We start from the raw sequence: 16341 nt of genomic DNA on the forward strand, positions 1-16341 counted from the left end.
CGGTGTTACGACGACATCATCAGGGTCGTGGTGGTTCGTCTTTTCGTGCACACGTTTGCATCACAGCTCTGATGGTGACACGTTAGTGAGAACAGAAGCTCGCCGTGATCTCTCGGCGGATTGTGAGAGCTCTGCTCGGTGAAGATGCGTTCGGTCTGAATGTGTGACGGCCTTCGCTCGTCCGTTTCGTGAAGCAGCGATTGTTCCCTCGGTCTGATTGGATGTTGTATCTGTTAGGTCACTTCTCAGGTTTTCACTCGTAGTCTCTTTAGCCACATGTCGACTCTGGCTGTCAAACAGCAGCAGAATATGCCAAAATGTCCGGTGCTTCGCCTGTTACCATAGCTACGAGAGGCCGAGCATCCCGAGCAGCGTGGGGCCACTCGGTGGACTCGTCGTGGGCTGGAAGCCCGCCGGTTTGTTTTCAGGATCGCGCCTGATTCCCCACGAGTAAACGGAGTGGACGCTCGCATTTAGAGGCGTTTATTTATTTTATTTCGCGTCATGAATGTTTTAATTTGTCAGTGTTACACATAAAGGGAGCATGATGATGCCAAGAACAAAAGGATTGTCAAAGACACTTTAGATGTAAAGTAGGCGGGACAGAAGCAAGGCTGAGGCTGTACTGTAAGTTTTCTTTTATTTATGGGGTTTCTTTTTTTTAAGTAAATAAATAAGGGGTGGATGCTCAAAAGTTGCCGAAATGTACAGCGACTATTTGTACTGATCTTGTATTTGACGGCCTTCAATGCACAAGTATTCCTCGACCTGCTGTGTAGTGACGTAGGCGGCTCCGCTGTAGACCGAACAGGACCTGGACCCACGTAGTGTGTTAGCTCAGCTCATCATATTTAGCCTTACATGAAGACCTTGTTTAGTCTTAATATGTTGTTTACAGGATGTTTATTGACTGCATGCATACATACCAATGTTCTACCCATGTTCGGCCTTATTTCCGTTTGCTGTCACGTTTCTGTTTGTGTCGGCGGACTCGTCTACACCGTTGGACTCGTAGATCGTGGATGCAGCGGGAGAGAAGCTGTAGAGCGGTCTGTACATAATGAACAGTGTTGGGACTCGTGGTATATTTTCATACAGTGCGGGGAACTTTTTTTTTCTCTCTCTCTCTCTCTCTCTCTCTCTCTCTCTCTCTCTCTCTCTCTCTCTCTCTCTCTCTCGCTCCTGACCTGCATTCATTGTTTGAAACCAGTGTAAGATTGACCTTTTTATATTATATATTAATGTTTTTATTACCCTTTTTGGAAGCTCATCTGTAAATATTTTTGTTAATATTGTTTTTCAGTTTTATTTTATTTTATTTCTTTTTTTTTTTCTTTTTGCATGTCCAGGCAGTGTTCGATGGAGGAACAGTATTTAAAGACGTAGTAGGCAGAGGACTCGACTTGAAATTGTGATGGTTTCTTTCAATATGGATCTTTTTACAGGAATAAAGTATGTATATTTTCACAGAAAACAGTGTGTGCGATGCATGTGACGTTTTACTCCCGGAAATAAGGTGCAAAACAAGACACTTTTCTTTTTCTTTTTTTGGTATCTTTATTGCATATCATACAGATCACACATTATGTAGTAATGATCCTTCTTTAATCAGGACAGGTGACACAGATGGATTAAAAATGTTGAAAGAGTTGGAAGCTTTGCTCGCTGCCACGCTCCACCCATGTGAATGCTGCTGCAACACTCTGGGTAACGCGTGGCCTTGCGAGACAAAGCAGCTTCCTCTTTTTGTGACTTCCTGCGCGCCGGTCCACTTTGCTCTCCCTGAAGCCAACAGTACACTCATCCATAAAGTAGGAAACACTACACTGTGGTGAGGAGTTTAGTAGTGCTTTCTACTTTATGGATGACTGCACTGTACATCCATCGATCCTCTTCCGTCTTCTCGCTTCTCCCACTTCTCTCTTCTTCCGCACCTGCAGCCGTGTCTGCAGCTGCGCGCGCACACACACACATGAACACACACACACACACACACACACACCCTTCCCCTTCCCCCACCCAGACGTACACCAACCCGAAACCACCCAGCTCAAACTGCCTTCAGTTATGTTGCCCCACAAAATGCACACTTCCTGATTTGTCTTGAAACATGTGCATGCCTAGTTTTAACAAATCCAAGCGAGGCCTGCTGACATTTCTGAACAACGACAGAAAAGTTGTGGGACAAAAATCAGCCGGAGGACCCCGCCTGTCTTTTCTTAAAACTCCACTTTGGTACAGTTTTTGAGGCAGACGTCAGAAGCAAACCACCAGCGGAAGTGCTATCTTGAGGAAGCCATTTTGGCAGGCATGAGTAAGCTTTTCTGTCAGAGCAGCATGCACAAGTTGTTTAAATACATTCAAGAAGAACTGCAGACATCCAGTTATCAGTACAGATGGAAATTGGAAAACATACATTAAGTATTTCTATAATAATAGTAATAATACAATTTCAGAACTTTTTAAATGCATAAATACATTGTTTTTTTAATCCAAAATTCAAATGGTCTTCTAAATAGAGGTCAATTAACCAGAAATTAGATCACAGAAATGTAACGTTAATGAAGTCAAAGCAATAAAATTGGTTTCTCTTTCAACATATGACACATAAAACGCATCTTTATCATTTCATCACAAATAATTCCAGCATTAAATAAACAATATCGCCCATCATACTTTACCTCGACCTTCTATTTTATGTTGCCTCTGTTCTAAGCGACGATTGTCCGGCGGCCTCACAGGTGTCTTCTGTCGATCCGAAAGGAGAGGATGAAGAAGAGGAAGAAGCAGTCGTCTCCTTTTGAACCCTCCACAACCACGTGATGTAACCACAGGAAGAGGTCTAACAGTCATAGCCGCTCTCTTTCTCCTTCCGTCTTCAAGTTTTATGCCTTCTGCAGACGCCTTCTTCTTCAAAAAAAAAAAAAGACTGACAGCAGCTTAGAAGATTTGATGACACACAACAACGTCCCATATTTTCTCTTATCAACCTCAAATTCAATTTCTTTTAAAGCGCATTTTTTTTCACGCGTGTTCAGGCATGTTGCGCTGCTGCAGACACGTAATGATGTCATTCAAAATGAAGTGGAAAGAGATTACAACACTCGGCGAGCATATCCGTCATGTCTTTACACTGTAGCTCATTCACATTTATGTATGTTCGATAGCGTGTATGTTTGTGAGCACGTACATGCTGTGTATTCATTCTGAGGTCATGTTGAGGGTCCTGAGCGTGGCGGTTCAGATGTCGACACATATTCGAGATGCAGGAAGGTTTGGCGGATCGTTTCCTGTGAGAACTCGGTTTTTAACTTTCCTGTACTAGAACAGCACTCCGGCAGTCCGTACGATAGGAAGACCTGAAAGACCAAATCTATCCGTAAAGGACAGGTTGGCAATTCTTCACGTGTACTTTGATACGATACTCGCCTGCTTCTGTGTACACTGGGAGGATTTTTAGTTGCTTTAATTCTTTCCTGTTCCACACAGGCTGCAGAGACACATCTTCATAAAGCCATTTAAATAGAAATGATGGGTGATAAAAGCCACAGTCCTCATTTAGATATAAAACGAGGGCTGCAGCTTCAGTCCCTCATCAGTTACACTGAAGTTGGTGTGTGTGTGTGTGTGTGTGTGTGTGCTTTTAAGGTGGATAAAGAATCACCTGAGTTAGATGGTTTAAAAAGGGGACTCGTTTGCATGTGCAGCGCCATGTTTGTCGCTACGACTACTTTCACCTTTGTGTTGTTTGTTTCTAAAGTTAAAGGCCCCCGGTTTCTATTCCCCATAAATATAAATGTCCAACTGTCACCGTGTGGTTTCTGGTAACGAGGGCTCCGGAGGGGAGACGGGTGAGACGGGTGAGTCCCCCAGCCGCTCTACAGACGGCTGGATGACAGATTAAAGCCGCCCTGGTGACATTTAGTGAAGTGGAAAGATCAGCATGTGAGTTTCACTAAGAGAGCCTTGAAATGTGGTGGAAAGAAACTCAGTACATTTATTTAACTACTTTAGGAGTATTTTGAGCTATTTGTACTTTATGCTTTTACTCCACATGTCAAAAGGAAACATTTTACTGCTGCGTATGTATTTGACAGTTACTTCACATATTCATATTTTACATACAAAACCTGAGGAATCCTTCAAAATAAGATGCAAATGTATAAATAAATATCAAATTAACAATTTAACACCAATAAAAGGCTCCCTGCATTTTGATGCAACACAAATGAAAATCACACAATAGTAGAATATTCATGCAGAAAACTTCCCACATATTTACATTTTATACTTCTATTACTTACAGTGCATACTTTTACATTTAACGTCGTATTTTATTGTGGTCTTGACACTTTTCTTTAACTTTCAGATGTGAGTGCTTCTTCCAGCAGTGAATTTTAATTTAACATCTGACAAAATAGAGAAGCGGCTCTTGTCTGTCGAAGCGATGATGAGTTCCTTTTTGGCTCCTCAGTTTCTCCTTTGGTAGTTCAAAGGTCAATAAAAAAAACTTGGTTCCTAAGAAGCAGAGTCGTAAAAGCTGCCTTTATTTTCTCATTAACAGCATTAATGTGACTACACTGTCACTGCTTGTTTGGTCGATTAAGCAGTAAATAGATTTAATAAGTATACTTTATTAATTCATTATGTAAACTTATAATTTCAATTTTGAGAACAGCTCATAAACACAGAAGATAATATTGCAGAAGCTAAAAAAAAAAAATGGGGCCCATTGTCCTTCCCTGTGCCTCATTTTCAGTTCTCATGCTAACTCTTTCATATGTGTGTTATTCTTCCCATTACAGCCGTATGAAATCTGAAACAATTAATGTGCGTAAACAGACCGATGTCTGGAGCCCATGAAGTAGTTAACGTGGGTTGTGTTGGTATGTTGGTGGAAAAGGTACTCGCATCTTTCATTTAAGTAAGAGTACCAATGAAATACTTCAAGTCCTGCAGACAAAGTCTCAGTAAAAATATCTACGACAGCAGCATCATGCCTGATTAAATCACAGTGTTAATAGTAACACATTAATCTGTACGCAGCACATCACTGCTGGTGCTGGTTGACGTGGAGCCACTTTTAACTGCTTTATGTACAGTTAGATTGGTCCTGTGGTTTCCAACCTAAGGGGCGAGCCCCTCCAAAAGGTCACGGGAGGGTTGGTAGAACGACTCGAGGGAAGAAAAATAATTATTTTCGTTTTTTCACCTTTGGACAGAATTTTTTTGTCTTGTTTTGTGAAACACTGGATCGTCTGAGCAGTTCAAATGAAGTTTACATTTTTGGAGGGAGAACTGCCGGATATCTGAAATTATAAATCCTGCACAATTCAACAAAAAAAACTTTAAAAAAAGGCAAGATGTTGCATATTTTTGTTTATGAAGAATATTAAACTGAAATACTGTGTGCTGCGGACTTAAAAGTAAAATATCACCTTCTCATGTTTAACTACAAAACACACTAATGTTAAACTGCCTCAAAAAAGACAGTACTTGAGTAATTGTGAGTTACTTTCCATCCCTGTTTCTATGTAAAGTATGTGCATGTTTCAGATGCGTTCTCACACGCTTCCCCAGTGACACACGTAAACAACATGCGTGCGTGTAGAGAAGCCGTTGACACAGTTCGGTGGACTATAACTTCATTCCCATGACATCTGCTCCAGTTGAGAGAAAAAGGGCCGACGTCACTGTGGCGTGAAAACACCTTTGAGGGCAGTGGATGTGGGAAACGAACCTTTTCAAACCTTCAGCAGGGAAACATGTCGAGTTCACAACGAAGGCTTCAGATAAAACACGACACAAGATTCATAAAAGGTGCCGTCGGGAAAGCGTTTGTTCGGCCTCGCTGTGAAACACGTTCAAACAACAGAAGCAACTATGCAGCTGCATGTTTGAGTTATGACCTGAATCTTGCCTCGCCATTAAAAAATACGAGAGACATGGTGTAAAGAGCCGCCTGAAAAAGAATTTTCTAGAACCAAGAAAACCAAGCTGAAGCTAATTTGAATTTGTCACCGTTTCCTGTTTTTAGATGTGTCTAACACCTTAAACATCAAAGTTGTTTTCTCAAATGAATGTTAAAGCATAAATTAAAACAATAAATGTTAAAACATAGTGGAGAAAAAAGTGACATGAGATATAGAGGCTCCTGCTAAACCTTTGGCTTATGCGAAATGACTGTAATTTCTCTCTGTTGAAATATGAATTATTAAGCCAACTCATCAAATGGACAAAAACTCTGAAAAAGAACGAGGGGGTACATTTTGTTTGTAGAGCCTTTAATTACCGAGCTAACATTTGTTTATTTTTAGGTTTGATGTAAATGTCTGTGGCAAAAAAGGTTTTACCTTTATTCTCTCTCGGGCACTATGAGGCTTCTGGGTATTCATATGAAATGCATAAATCACTCCTGATGCTCCAGCTGAACATCAAACACGTCGATTAGAGTGAATATGGTGAGAAAATATGTCACATTTTTGGTATCTTTCAAAGCCACACGCATCTTTTATTTTAGCCTTTAACCCTCCAATCTCCTGACCCCTGGCCTGCATTTGAATCCCTGCCTCCTTCAACCTACTGAGTCACTGAGGGGAGACTCCGCCAGCCGTCTTCCGGCTTCGCTCATCTGCGCATGTGTCAGCGATGAAGGGATCCTAACTCCCCGTGTGAGGAGCAGACCGTCGCTGTGGCCTTCCCTGAGCCCCCGCTGGCTCTCGCGATAGACCTTATCTGGGCCGGCAGCCATTTCCCCTCCCTGCCTGCGCTCTGCGAGCTCCCTCCTGGACCTCGACGCCACCGAGCCGCCCAGACCCCTAACACACCCGCCGGCTCCACGCAGGCCTGAGCAGCTCCAGAAACTGGCTGCTGCAGAGCACCGGCGGTAAGAGCAGTTCTGTTACAGCTCCACTCCACTTACCTTTCAGAAGGAAACACTTGCACTACGTTTGACTTGTTGCCCCCTCCAAAATAAATGGAACAGGAACTTCTCTCATGGTGTCGTTTTATCCACTATTTCCATTCATTTTCTGTCCTTGTTGAGCACCACAATCATAGTGTCCTTCTTGTCAATTTAAAATAAGCCTGCCTGAAAATACCTAAAAAAAGAGAAAGATGTCTGTAAAAATGTAAAAGTCTTCAGTGATAATCACTTGGAATAGTTGGACAGCAACACGTCAACATAATAGAAATATGCTTTTATTATTTATACACTGAAATATAGCAGAAAAATGCAAAAAACTAAAACTACAATTCAGTATATTTACATGTAAAGGGATTTATTCTCTTTTAGAGCACTTTTAATTGAAAGCATTTTTTTCCTTCAAAATAGTGTCTTAGCTTATACAAGATATATGAATAAAGTTATGTCACTAGATATAAAACACTCTCAGCGTATAAATGTAATGAATAAATGGGCTATTATTAATTAATAATCATCTCACAACCCCTCAGATTCATCAGGTGACTTTTTGGAGGGGCCCCAACCCCTATGTTTGAAACCGCTGGATACAACTACCAGCTCTGTACCTGAAGTACATTTTGCTGATGACACGTTTTGAGTTGGATAGTAGCATGGTTACATGTGAGTATATTAACATTGAATGAATCTAACATAGAAAGACAAAGTGAGCTGAGGGCCTGTGTGTGTGTGTGTGTGTGTGTGTGTGTGTGTGTGTGTGTGTGTGTGTGTGTGTGTGTGTGTGTGTGTGTGTGTGTGTGTGTGTGTGTGTCCGCTGAAGATGCCTTCACTTGTAAAAGGAATTGAAATGTGACGAGCTGCTCTCGCTTCTGTCGCTGTCGGCTCGTCTGCCGGAGAGAAGTTTTGTCAGCCTTATGAAACACACACACACACACACACACACACACACACACACACACACACACACACACACACACACAGCCGTTTGAGTCCGTGTGGCTGTCTGTCGATAACGTCCATCCCCCATGTAAATCCATCCCCTCACTTCCCTTTTTCCACATCATCCCTGTCAGACGGCGCATTTCCAGTCTGAGGAGGAGAAACTTCCACTTGGTTCCTGATCAGAGGTCACCGAGCAGCCAGCACCTCATCTGATACTTTCACCGTAGCTCACAGCCGTGATACATCCAAATAAGGGCAAAAGCCACAGTTGTGAGCACCAATGAGGCCTCATTAGTGTGTGTGTGTGTGTGTGTGTGTGTGTGTGTGTGTGTGTGTGTGTGTGTGTGTGTGTGTGTGTGTGTGTGTGTGTGTGTGTGTGCGTGAGAGAGAATGAGAGGTCTTGATGTGTGAAAGACGGCACATGGGTGGAGCGGAGATTCTTCCTTACAACGCCTGCGGTGGTGGAAGCCTTGGTCTCGGTTTTGTTTTTAGTTTGCAGCTTTGGTGAAATGAAATGACTCGTTGAAAACATGCAGTTTGAGGAGGACACAGACTCACATGGGAAAAAAAAAAAAAAAAAAAAAAAAGTCACAGAAGCTGAACTCCAGTTTGGACCTGTTGTGCGTCACGCAAGCAGGAAAGGGGACATGAGTGAACAGTAGAATAAGGTTGCGCCCATCGAGGTGGTTTATTTTTTATTTGGTTATCAACCGTCTCCAAACCGCCGCAGAGAGACCGGCTGCTCCTCACTGTCTCTGTTCCGCTTGTGATGGAACGATCTAATCACTCATTCGGTGCACTTGAAAAACACTGAGATTTCATTTGTATGTTTTTCAGTTCCGTTTTATCAGGAAGAGAAATATCAGAAAAGTGGTTGTGTGAAGACATGTTTTGTTTTTTTTTTTTTGCTAGTGTTACCAAAGCTTTGGATCTGTTTTTTTTAGAGTTGATATGGCTGCACATGGAGGACATGATTAAATACATGACCTCCTGCTCAGACTCAGAGGTGTGAAGATGTTCCAGAACAACTACTCTTTTGAGAAACTGTATTAAGAAAGTCCACCCAAGCAAACAATGGGCGAGCGTTACTATGGAAACCCAGTATTAATCTTAATTTTGATATTGGAGTTCTAAAAACACCAATTACTTTTCTATGTGGTCTTTTTTTTGGGGGGGGGGGCTTTTACATGGCGGCATGAAAACTGAAAATGTGAGCTCGGACATGAAAAGGCGACAACAAAGAAATGTGAAGAGATTTCGAGATGGAGCGAAGCTTACAACAAAAAAAAAACAGCTGATTAAAAGTCGAAAACGGGGACAGTAAGAAGAATAAAAGATTCTGCAGGCGTCCCGACACGGAAGAACCAGCAGCTCCTCTGCTGCTGCAGGTTGAGCCTGACCTCTGACCTCTGACCTAAATGTGACACCAGAAGAAAAGAATAATGTCACTGCAATCTGGCTAGCTAGTTTTATAATAATCATCCATCAACAGTGCGTGTCAGTTATCTGCACTGTATACTGGGACTCTGTTTTAAACTCCTCGACACACACACACACACACACACACACACACACACACACACACACACACACACACACACACACACACACACACACACACATATTGACCTCCTTATTTCTCCATTCATTTATCAGTTATATTTAGTCATTACTTTTTAGGCTAAACTTTGCCATACAGAACACACAGTTTATCACTGTATAAAATAAAAAAATAAATCAAACTACCCATTAGTATGAAGAGTCTCTCCATAATGCAGATTTTTACTTTCGTTGTTTTAAATATATTTCGCTGCTACTATTTCTATACTTTTACTTTACTAAGTGAAAATACTGAATGCAGGACTTTCACTAAAGGGAAGGAGGCGTGCAGGTGGAGGATGTGAAGTGAGGCTTTGTTGCATTTATAGCCTCGTATGTTTCTTCAATTGCAGTTTGACTTGTGACCAACTTGCAGTATATTACATTACATTACATTACATTACATTTCATTTCATTCAGCTGACGCTTTTATCCAAAGCGACTTACAATAAGTGCATTTCAACCATGAGGGTACAAAACCCAGAACAACAGGAATCAAGGAAATACAAGTATATTTGCATCTTTCCTTGAAGACAGATTAAATCATTATTCAGGTAGGATGCGGAAACATTCTTCAAAACAGAGGTGTCCATGACAGTAAAAAAAAAAAAGAAAAGAAGAAGTGTTTCATTAATTTAGGTCGTGACATATGTCGCACGTCATTTCTTTTCTTCCTCCCATGTTTCCATCCAGGAGCCATTGTAGTCTGCCCGGAGAAGCAAAGTGAGAAATGTTGCTGAGGACAGAAACTGGGACGGCTCTGCTGGATATTATATCAGGGTCACATTACTCTTTTTTATGCAGTTTCAATGTTCTCTTACTGAATTTTAAAGTGCCTGCTAGCAATAAATCCTAAATTTTGACACTCATTTTGTCCCTGAGTGCCGTCAGCCGTGACCCGGTAGAATGACATCATTAAAGTATAACTGCAGCACCAATGGCAGGAGATCACTGTGTGCCTGACCCCGGTCCTTCAGGTCAGTGAAATGAGACAATGCACGAACCCCCAGGCATTAAATGGTGTCTAATACAATCCAACAATAAGAGTGCTGCACCTGAAACGACCCATAAACCTGAGATGTTATTCCGTCCAGGCTTTTGTACAGTGAAACTGTAACCGCAGCAGTTATTGGAACAGGAAAAAGCTTTAAGTTCAACTGGAGACTTTAGTGAGGTGAGAATGAGAGGTGAGGTGAGCAGGTGAGAATGCAGCCAGATTTGCGCACCAATCGTCTGCGTCGTGGCGCCCCCTAGCGGCCGCGTTTGCGGCTGCACGTCATTCAGGTCGTCGGTAAAAAGCACCATCTTGTGGCCCAGTTAGAGAAACGCAGGGATGTTTCTTTATCTGTCCGACCAAATACACCCAACAAAAACATTAACACAACACTTTTGTTTTTGCTCCAGTTTCTCGTGAGTTGAAGTGTAAGATTTAAAAATGCTTTTGAGACGCACAAAAGGTTTATTTCTCTCAAATGTTGTTCACAAATGTGCTAAAATCCGTGGATTATTGCAAAGATTTGCTTCGACTGGTCACAATAAAAGACGTTGACGCTTTTGAATCGGAGCCCCTAGTGGCCATCAGTGGTACTGCACTTTCACACACTAAACTGGCTTCACTTTTCAGACCTGGAGAATATGTCCGGTTTTATTAACAGTCTTCATACAGAACTTATAAACATGATTTGTGACTTGAAGTGTTTTAACTTGAAATGATGAGTTGAATGAATGTACTGCTGAGAGTTCATCAGAGATTCTGGAACTACATTTCATTTCCATTCAGTCTATAGTTCTGACTGAGCAGCACTGACACATTTCTTATGCTGCTTGTGAATTACATAAGATGGGATCTTTTCCATCACTCCACTGTTTTGGTTCCGAAGTGTAACAGTGTTGAGGTCGAGTCAATTTTCTCGCTCAGGAACTCGGATTGTTGTAAAAACACCCAAAATATACTTAAAAAAATAAAATAAAATGACAATGACTCCCGTGTCTTATAAAACAGACCTTTATTTTTTTTTCTCAATTACTCAAAGAAATAGAAAATACCCACTTTTTCTCCCCACGCTAATCTTTCCAATCACAACAACAACAACAACAACAACAAGTGTAAAAGCAAAAAAAACATGTCGAGCAGCTGCATAAGAAATCCCAGACGTGGTTCGGTTCGGTGGAAACCGTCTTGAGTTACGTCTTCGTTGCCGTGTCTCTGGATTTGTAGATCACTCCTCTGCTTTTCAGCTCTCTCACAACGCCTTCACAAAAGGAGAAAATAAAAAAAGGAGCTTAAACAGCAGGTAAGTAACGCAAACAAAACACTTTGCAAAGGAGGAAGCAGACGGACGTCGACTTCCTGAGCGTGTGTGTGTTGATATATCTGAGTGTACCTGGAGGCAGTCGGCCAGTCACCGACACCGCGTACACACCCGGCTTGAAGTTGGCTGTCGGATCGAGACACAAAATATATTCGCAGGTTTTGTTATTCACAGAATAATTCAAATTGAAAATGACTTGAACCATTTTTTAAAAATTATTTTGTATAAAGCTTGTGAATGAAGGCGTTACTATGGAAACTGTTGTGAACAACATCGGTGGTTTAACCTCACCTACTCGCTGCCATTTGGCCACCCAGCTGTCTTCGGGACTCATCATGGCCAGCACGCTGTCCACGTGAAGCAAAAACAAATGTCAGCAGGAGGGAAAACAAAACACGAAACACGAGTTCATAGAGTTCATACAGAGTTCATAGAGTTCATACACAGTTCATAGAGTTCATACACAGTTCATAGAGTTCATACAGAGTTCATATAGAGTTCATAGAGGTCATATAGAGTTCATAGAGGTCATATAGAGTTCATAGAGGTCATATAGAGTTCATAGAGGTCATATAGAGTTCATACCCGTCAAACGAGGAGCTGGTGCACTCGTAGACCATCTCCCGGTTCCCCTTCATCTGGAGGTACGACTCGCAGTTATCACAGCCGTCGTATTCAAACTGGTCGATGGTCTGAAACAGACCGGAAGGAGGTGGAGGTCGGATGAATATTAGATCAATATTAAAGCTCCTTCACGCACGAGACACAAACTGTTTCCGAGACCGTGGTTTTTTTTACTTCAAAAGAGTAAAAAAAATAACTCCAATAATAACGTAACCTTTGTGTAAAATGTGGTTAATGTAGTCTAGTTCTTGTGGTGTGCTATTCTGACTAAAAAAAAAAAGCACCTTGACATCATTAATTTTACGTTTTAGTTCACGCGTGAGAAACAAAACAGTGCGCAGGCAGCGGCTACACGTTAGCACGGAAGCTAGCCTCCGCCTGTCTTTGTCGAAGCTTCAGGTTTTACCTTCACCAGCGAGCACAGGAGACACGCTCGCAGATGGCGCAGGTCTTTGGGGACAGTTTCCAGCGCCATTGTGTTCGGCTTCCGGAGGAAAAACTAAAGAAATACGAAACGATCAGAACAATTCATGTGTTGACAATGTCCCGAGTCGCTGGGAAATGACGTCACTCACTGAGGACCGAGTAAAGGACCCGCATAACGACAAGCCCTGTTGGCGCCTGATTACAAATCTCCATCATGTAACACATTTATCTCGGGTTACAGCATGCTACTAAACGTCAGTATTAGTTAGGTTGCATTTTAAGATCCCGTACTTGTTTATTTTCATGGACTGTTTGTTGATGATGCTGCAAAACCCCCCAAGTCTTTAGTTGCTCTTTGGGTCAGAAGCTGTCATCACGAGCCTGTTCGTACTCAACCATTTCATTATAAACACTCACAAGATGGCACATTTATTTATTTGTTCTTCTTTTTTTCAGTCATTCTGGTTTTAATATATAATTGTAGCTCTGATATTTCCTACTTTTAAAGTGCAGCAAAGGAAACTGAAGAGAAATGACCAGTTCATAAAACCGCAGTGAATTTCTGCTGTTCTTCGCTTCATTCATGCTTTTATCTCAAAGAAAATGTTGGATTGAGACTGTTTGTACACAACTCAGCAATCTTTTCCAAATATGTGTGAAATTAAACATTGTTCAAGTAAAAGTTTACAGTCTACTTCAGTACATTTGAAAGGGTTGAAGACTAGTTTCAGCTCCGGTGGAGGATGAAGAAGTCCTCCAACGGAAACATTTGTTTCCTCCTTCATTGATTGATTTGATTGATTTTCTGTTCATTGATTGATTTGATTGATTTTCTGTTCATTGATTGATTTGATTGATTTTCTGTTCATTGATTGATTTGATTGATTTTCTGTTCGACTCTTCTGATTTCTTCTTCACACATAAACAACAAACACTTTTACTCCCAAATAGATTCGATGTATTTCTTACTCTCGACTCGTAAACGCAACACTTTCGGACCGGAGGTTTTTCTGAAGGGTCATCAGGTGGAGAAGGTCGTCAGGTGGAGGTCACCAGGTGGAGGAGGTCATCAGGTGGAGAAGGTCGTCAGGTGGAGGTCACCAGGTGGAGGAGGTCGTCAGGTGGAGGTCGTCAGGTGGAGAAGGTCGTCAGGTGGAGGTCACCAGGTGGAGGAGGTCATCAGGTGGAGAAGGTCGTCAGGTGGAGGTCACCAGGTGGAGGAGGTCGTCAGGTGGAGGTCGTCAGGTGGAGGAGGTCGTCAGGTGGAGGTCACCAAGTGGAGGAGGTCGTCAGGTGGAGGTCATCAGGTGGAGGAGGTCGTCAGGTGGAGGAGGTCGTCAGGTGGAGGTCACCAGGTGGAGGAGGTCGTCAGGTGGAGAAGGTCGTCAGGTGGAGGTCACCAGGTGGAGGAGGTCATCAGGTGGAGGTCACCAGGTGGAGGAGGTCGTCAGGTGGAGGTCACCAAGTGGAGGAGGTCGTCAGGTGGAGGTCATCAGGTGGAGGAGGTCGTCAGGTGGAGGTCACCAGGTGGAGGAGGTCGTCAGGTGGAGGTCACCAGGTGGAGGAGGTCGTCAGGTGGAGGTCACCAGGTGGAGGAGGTCATCAGGTGGAGGTCGTCAGGTAGAGGAGGTCATCAGGTGGAGGTCGTCAGGTGGAGGTCGTCAGGTAGAGGAGGTCATCAGGTGGAGGAGGTCGTCAGGTGGAGGAGGTCATCAGGTGGAGGAGGTCGTCAGGTGGAGGAGGTCATCAGGTGGAGGTCGTCAGGTGGAGGTCATCAGGTGGAGGTCATCAGGTGGAGGAGGTCATCAGGTGGAGGAGGTCGTCAGGTGGAGGTCGTCAGGTGGAGGAGGTCATCAGGTAGAGGAGGTCGTCAGGTGGAGGAGGTCGTCAGGTGGAGGTCGTCAGGTGGAGGAGGTCATCAGGTGGAGGAGGTCGTCAGGTGGAGGTCGTCAGGTGGAGGTCGTCAGGTGGAGGAGGTTGTCAGGTGGAGGTCATCAGGTGGAGGTCATCAGGTGGAGGAGGTCATCAAGTGGAGGAGGTCATCAGGTGGAGGAGGTCATCAGGTGGAGGAGGTCAGGTGGAGGAGGTCGTCAGGTGGAGGAGGTCAAGTGGAGGTCATCAGGTGGAGGTCATCAGGTGGAGGAGGTCATCAGGTGGAGGAGTTCGTCAGGTGGAGGAGGTCGTCAGGTGGAGGAGGTCAGGTGGAGGAGGTCATCAGGTGGAGGTCATCAGGTAGAGGAGGTCATCAGGTGGAGGAGGTCGTCAGGTGGAGGAGGTCATCAGGTGGAGGAGGTCGTCAGGTGGAGGAGGTCATCATGTGGAGGTCGTCAGGTGGAGGTCATCAGGTGGAGGTCATCAGGTGGAGGAGGTCGTCAGGTGGAGGTCGTCAGGTGGAGGAGGTCATCAGGTAGAGGAGGTCGTCAGGTGGAGGAGGTCGTCAGGTGGAGGTCGTCAGGTGGAGGAGGTCATCAGGTGGAGGAGGTCGTCAGGTGGAGGTCGTCAGGTGGAGGAGGTTGTCAGGTGGAGGTCATCAGGTGGAGGTCATCAGGTGGAGGTCATCAGGTGGAGGAGGTCATCAGGTGGAGGAGGTCGTCAGGTGGAGGTCATCAGGTGGAGGAGGTCAGGCGGAGGAGGTCGTCAGGTGGAGGAGGTCAGGTGGAGGTCGTCAGGTGGAGGAGGTCAGGTGGAGGTCGTCAGGTGGAGGTCATCAGGTGGAGGAGGTCATCAGGTGGAGGAGGTCATCAGGTGGAGGAGGTCGTCAGGTGGAGGTCGTCAGGTGGAGGTCGTCAGGTGGAGGTCCGCTGCTGTCAGAAGAAGCAGGTCCTGATCAACCGTCTCCTGCTGGATAACGTGACCGAACCTCGACAGTTGGATCAACGGTCATGTCGGACCGAGACGTTACGTCACCAACAGCTCCAACGGTTCTTGTGACGGTTCTGATACCAGGAGAACTTCTACAACGACCCAGGTGCGGTTATTATGCTTCTTCTTCTTCTTTTTTTTTTTTAAGTACGGCTTGCTTGACTCGAAATATACAAATATCTAAATCATTTTTTTCGACCTTAATTAAAGTTTTCTATGAAAAAAAAAAAATCAATCCTTTGATGTTTTTTGGCGAACATACGTCCAATGCTAATGTTAGCTCATGCTAGCTGAGCAGCAGTTAAGTTAAAAGGGCATTTTCCGCTTTTGGACTTGAGAACAGTTAACAGTTTTTAAGTTAAAATTATTATTTGGTAGTGTTCAAAGTTTTAAGAATGGCGTTTTCTGCTTCTTTTAATTGTTCAATAATAATATTAACTTAAATATTCTAAAAATATATTACTTGACAGCTGCAGTGGAGGCGTTATGATGGCAACCTTAGCTAACTGATGACGTAGTTGATGACGTAGTGAGGTGAAGCAGCGGTATGTTTAAAGGCGTCTCTGCTGTTTGTAGTTTCACAGACAGAAAGCATGGACTCTGGTGAAGGGATGCTCCCTGCCAGCATCAACCCCTATAACTTCCCAGCCAAAC

General features: G+C 43.6%; 1 protein-coding gene across 1 annotated transcript; it reads right to left on the reverse strand.

Annotated features, from left to right (window-relative positions):
- Positions 1-11452: 11452 nt before the first annotated feature.
- supt4h1 (SPT4 homolog, DSIF elongation factor subunit) lies at positions 11453-12978 on the reverse strand. Its single transcript, XM_069145625.1, has 5 exons — positions 12806-12978; positions 12361-12467; positions 12067-12122; positions 11848-11901; positions 11453-11715 (listed from the first exon to the last, which is right to left on the reverse strand). Exons 1-5 carry the CDS (start codon positions 12872-12874, stop codon positions 11648-11650), a joined length of 354 nt encoding a protein of 117 aa, XP_069001726.1. The 5' UTR covers positions 12875-12978; the 3' UTR covers positions 11453-11647.
- Between the last annotated feature and the right edge of the window lie 3363 nt (positions 12979-16341).

The sequence above is a fragment of the Embiotoca jacksoni genome, unplaced genomic scaffold, assembly GCF_022577435.1.
Source record: "Embiotoca jacksoni isolate LCO1_2020_lvr unplaced genomic scaffold, fEmbJac1.0.p SCAF_13, whole genome shotgun sequence".
NCBI lineage: Eukaryota > Metazoa > Chordata > Actinopteri > Embiotocidae > Embiotoca > Embiotoca jacksoni.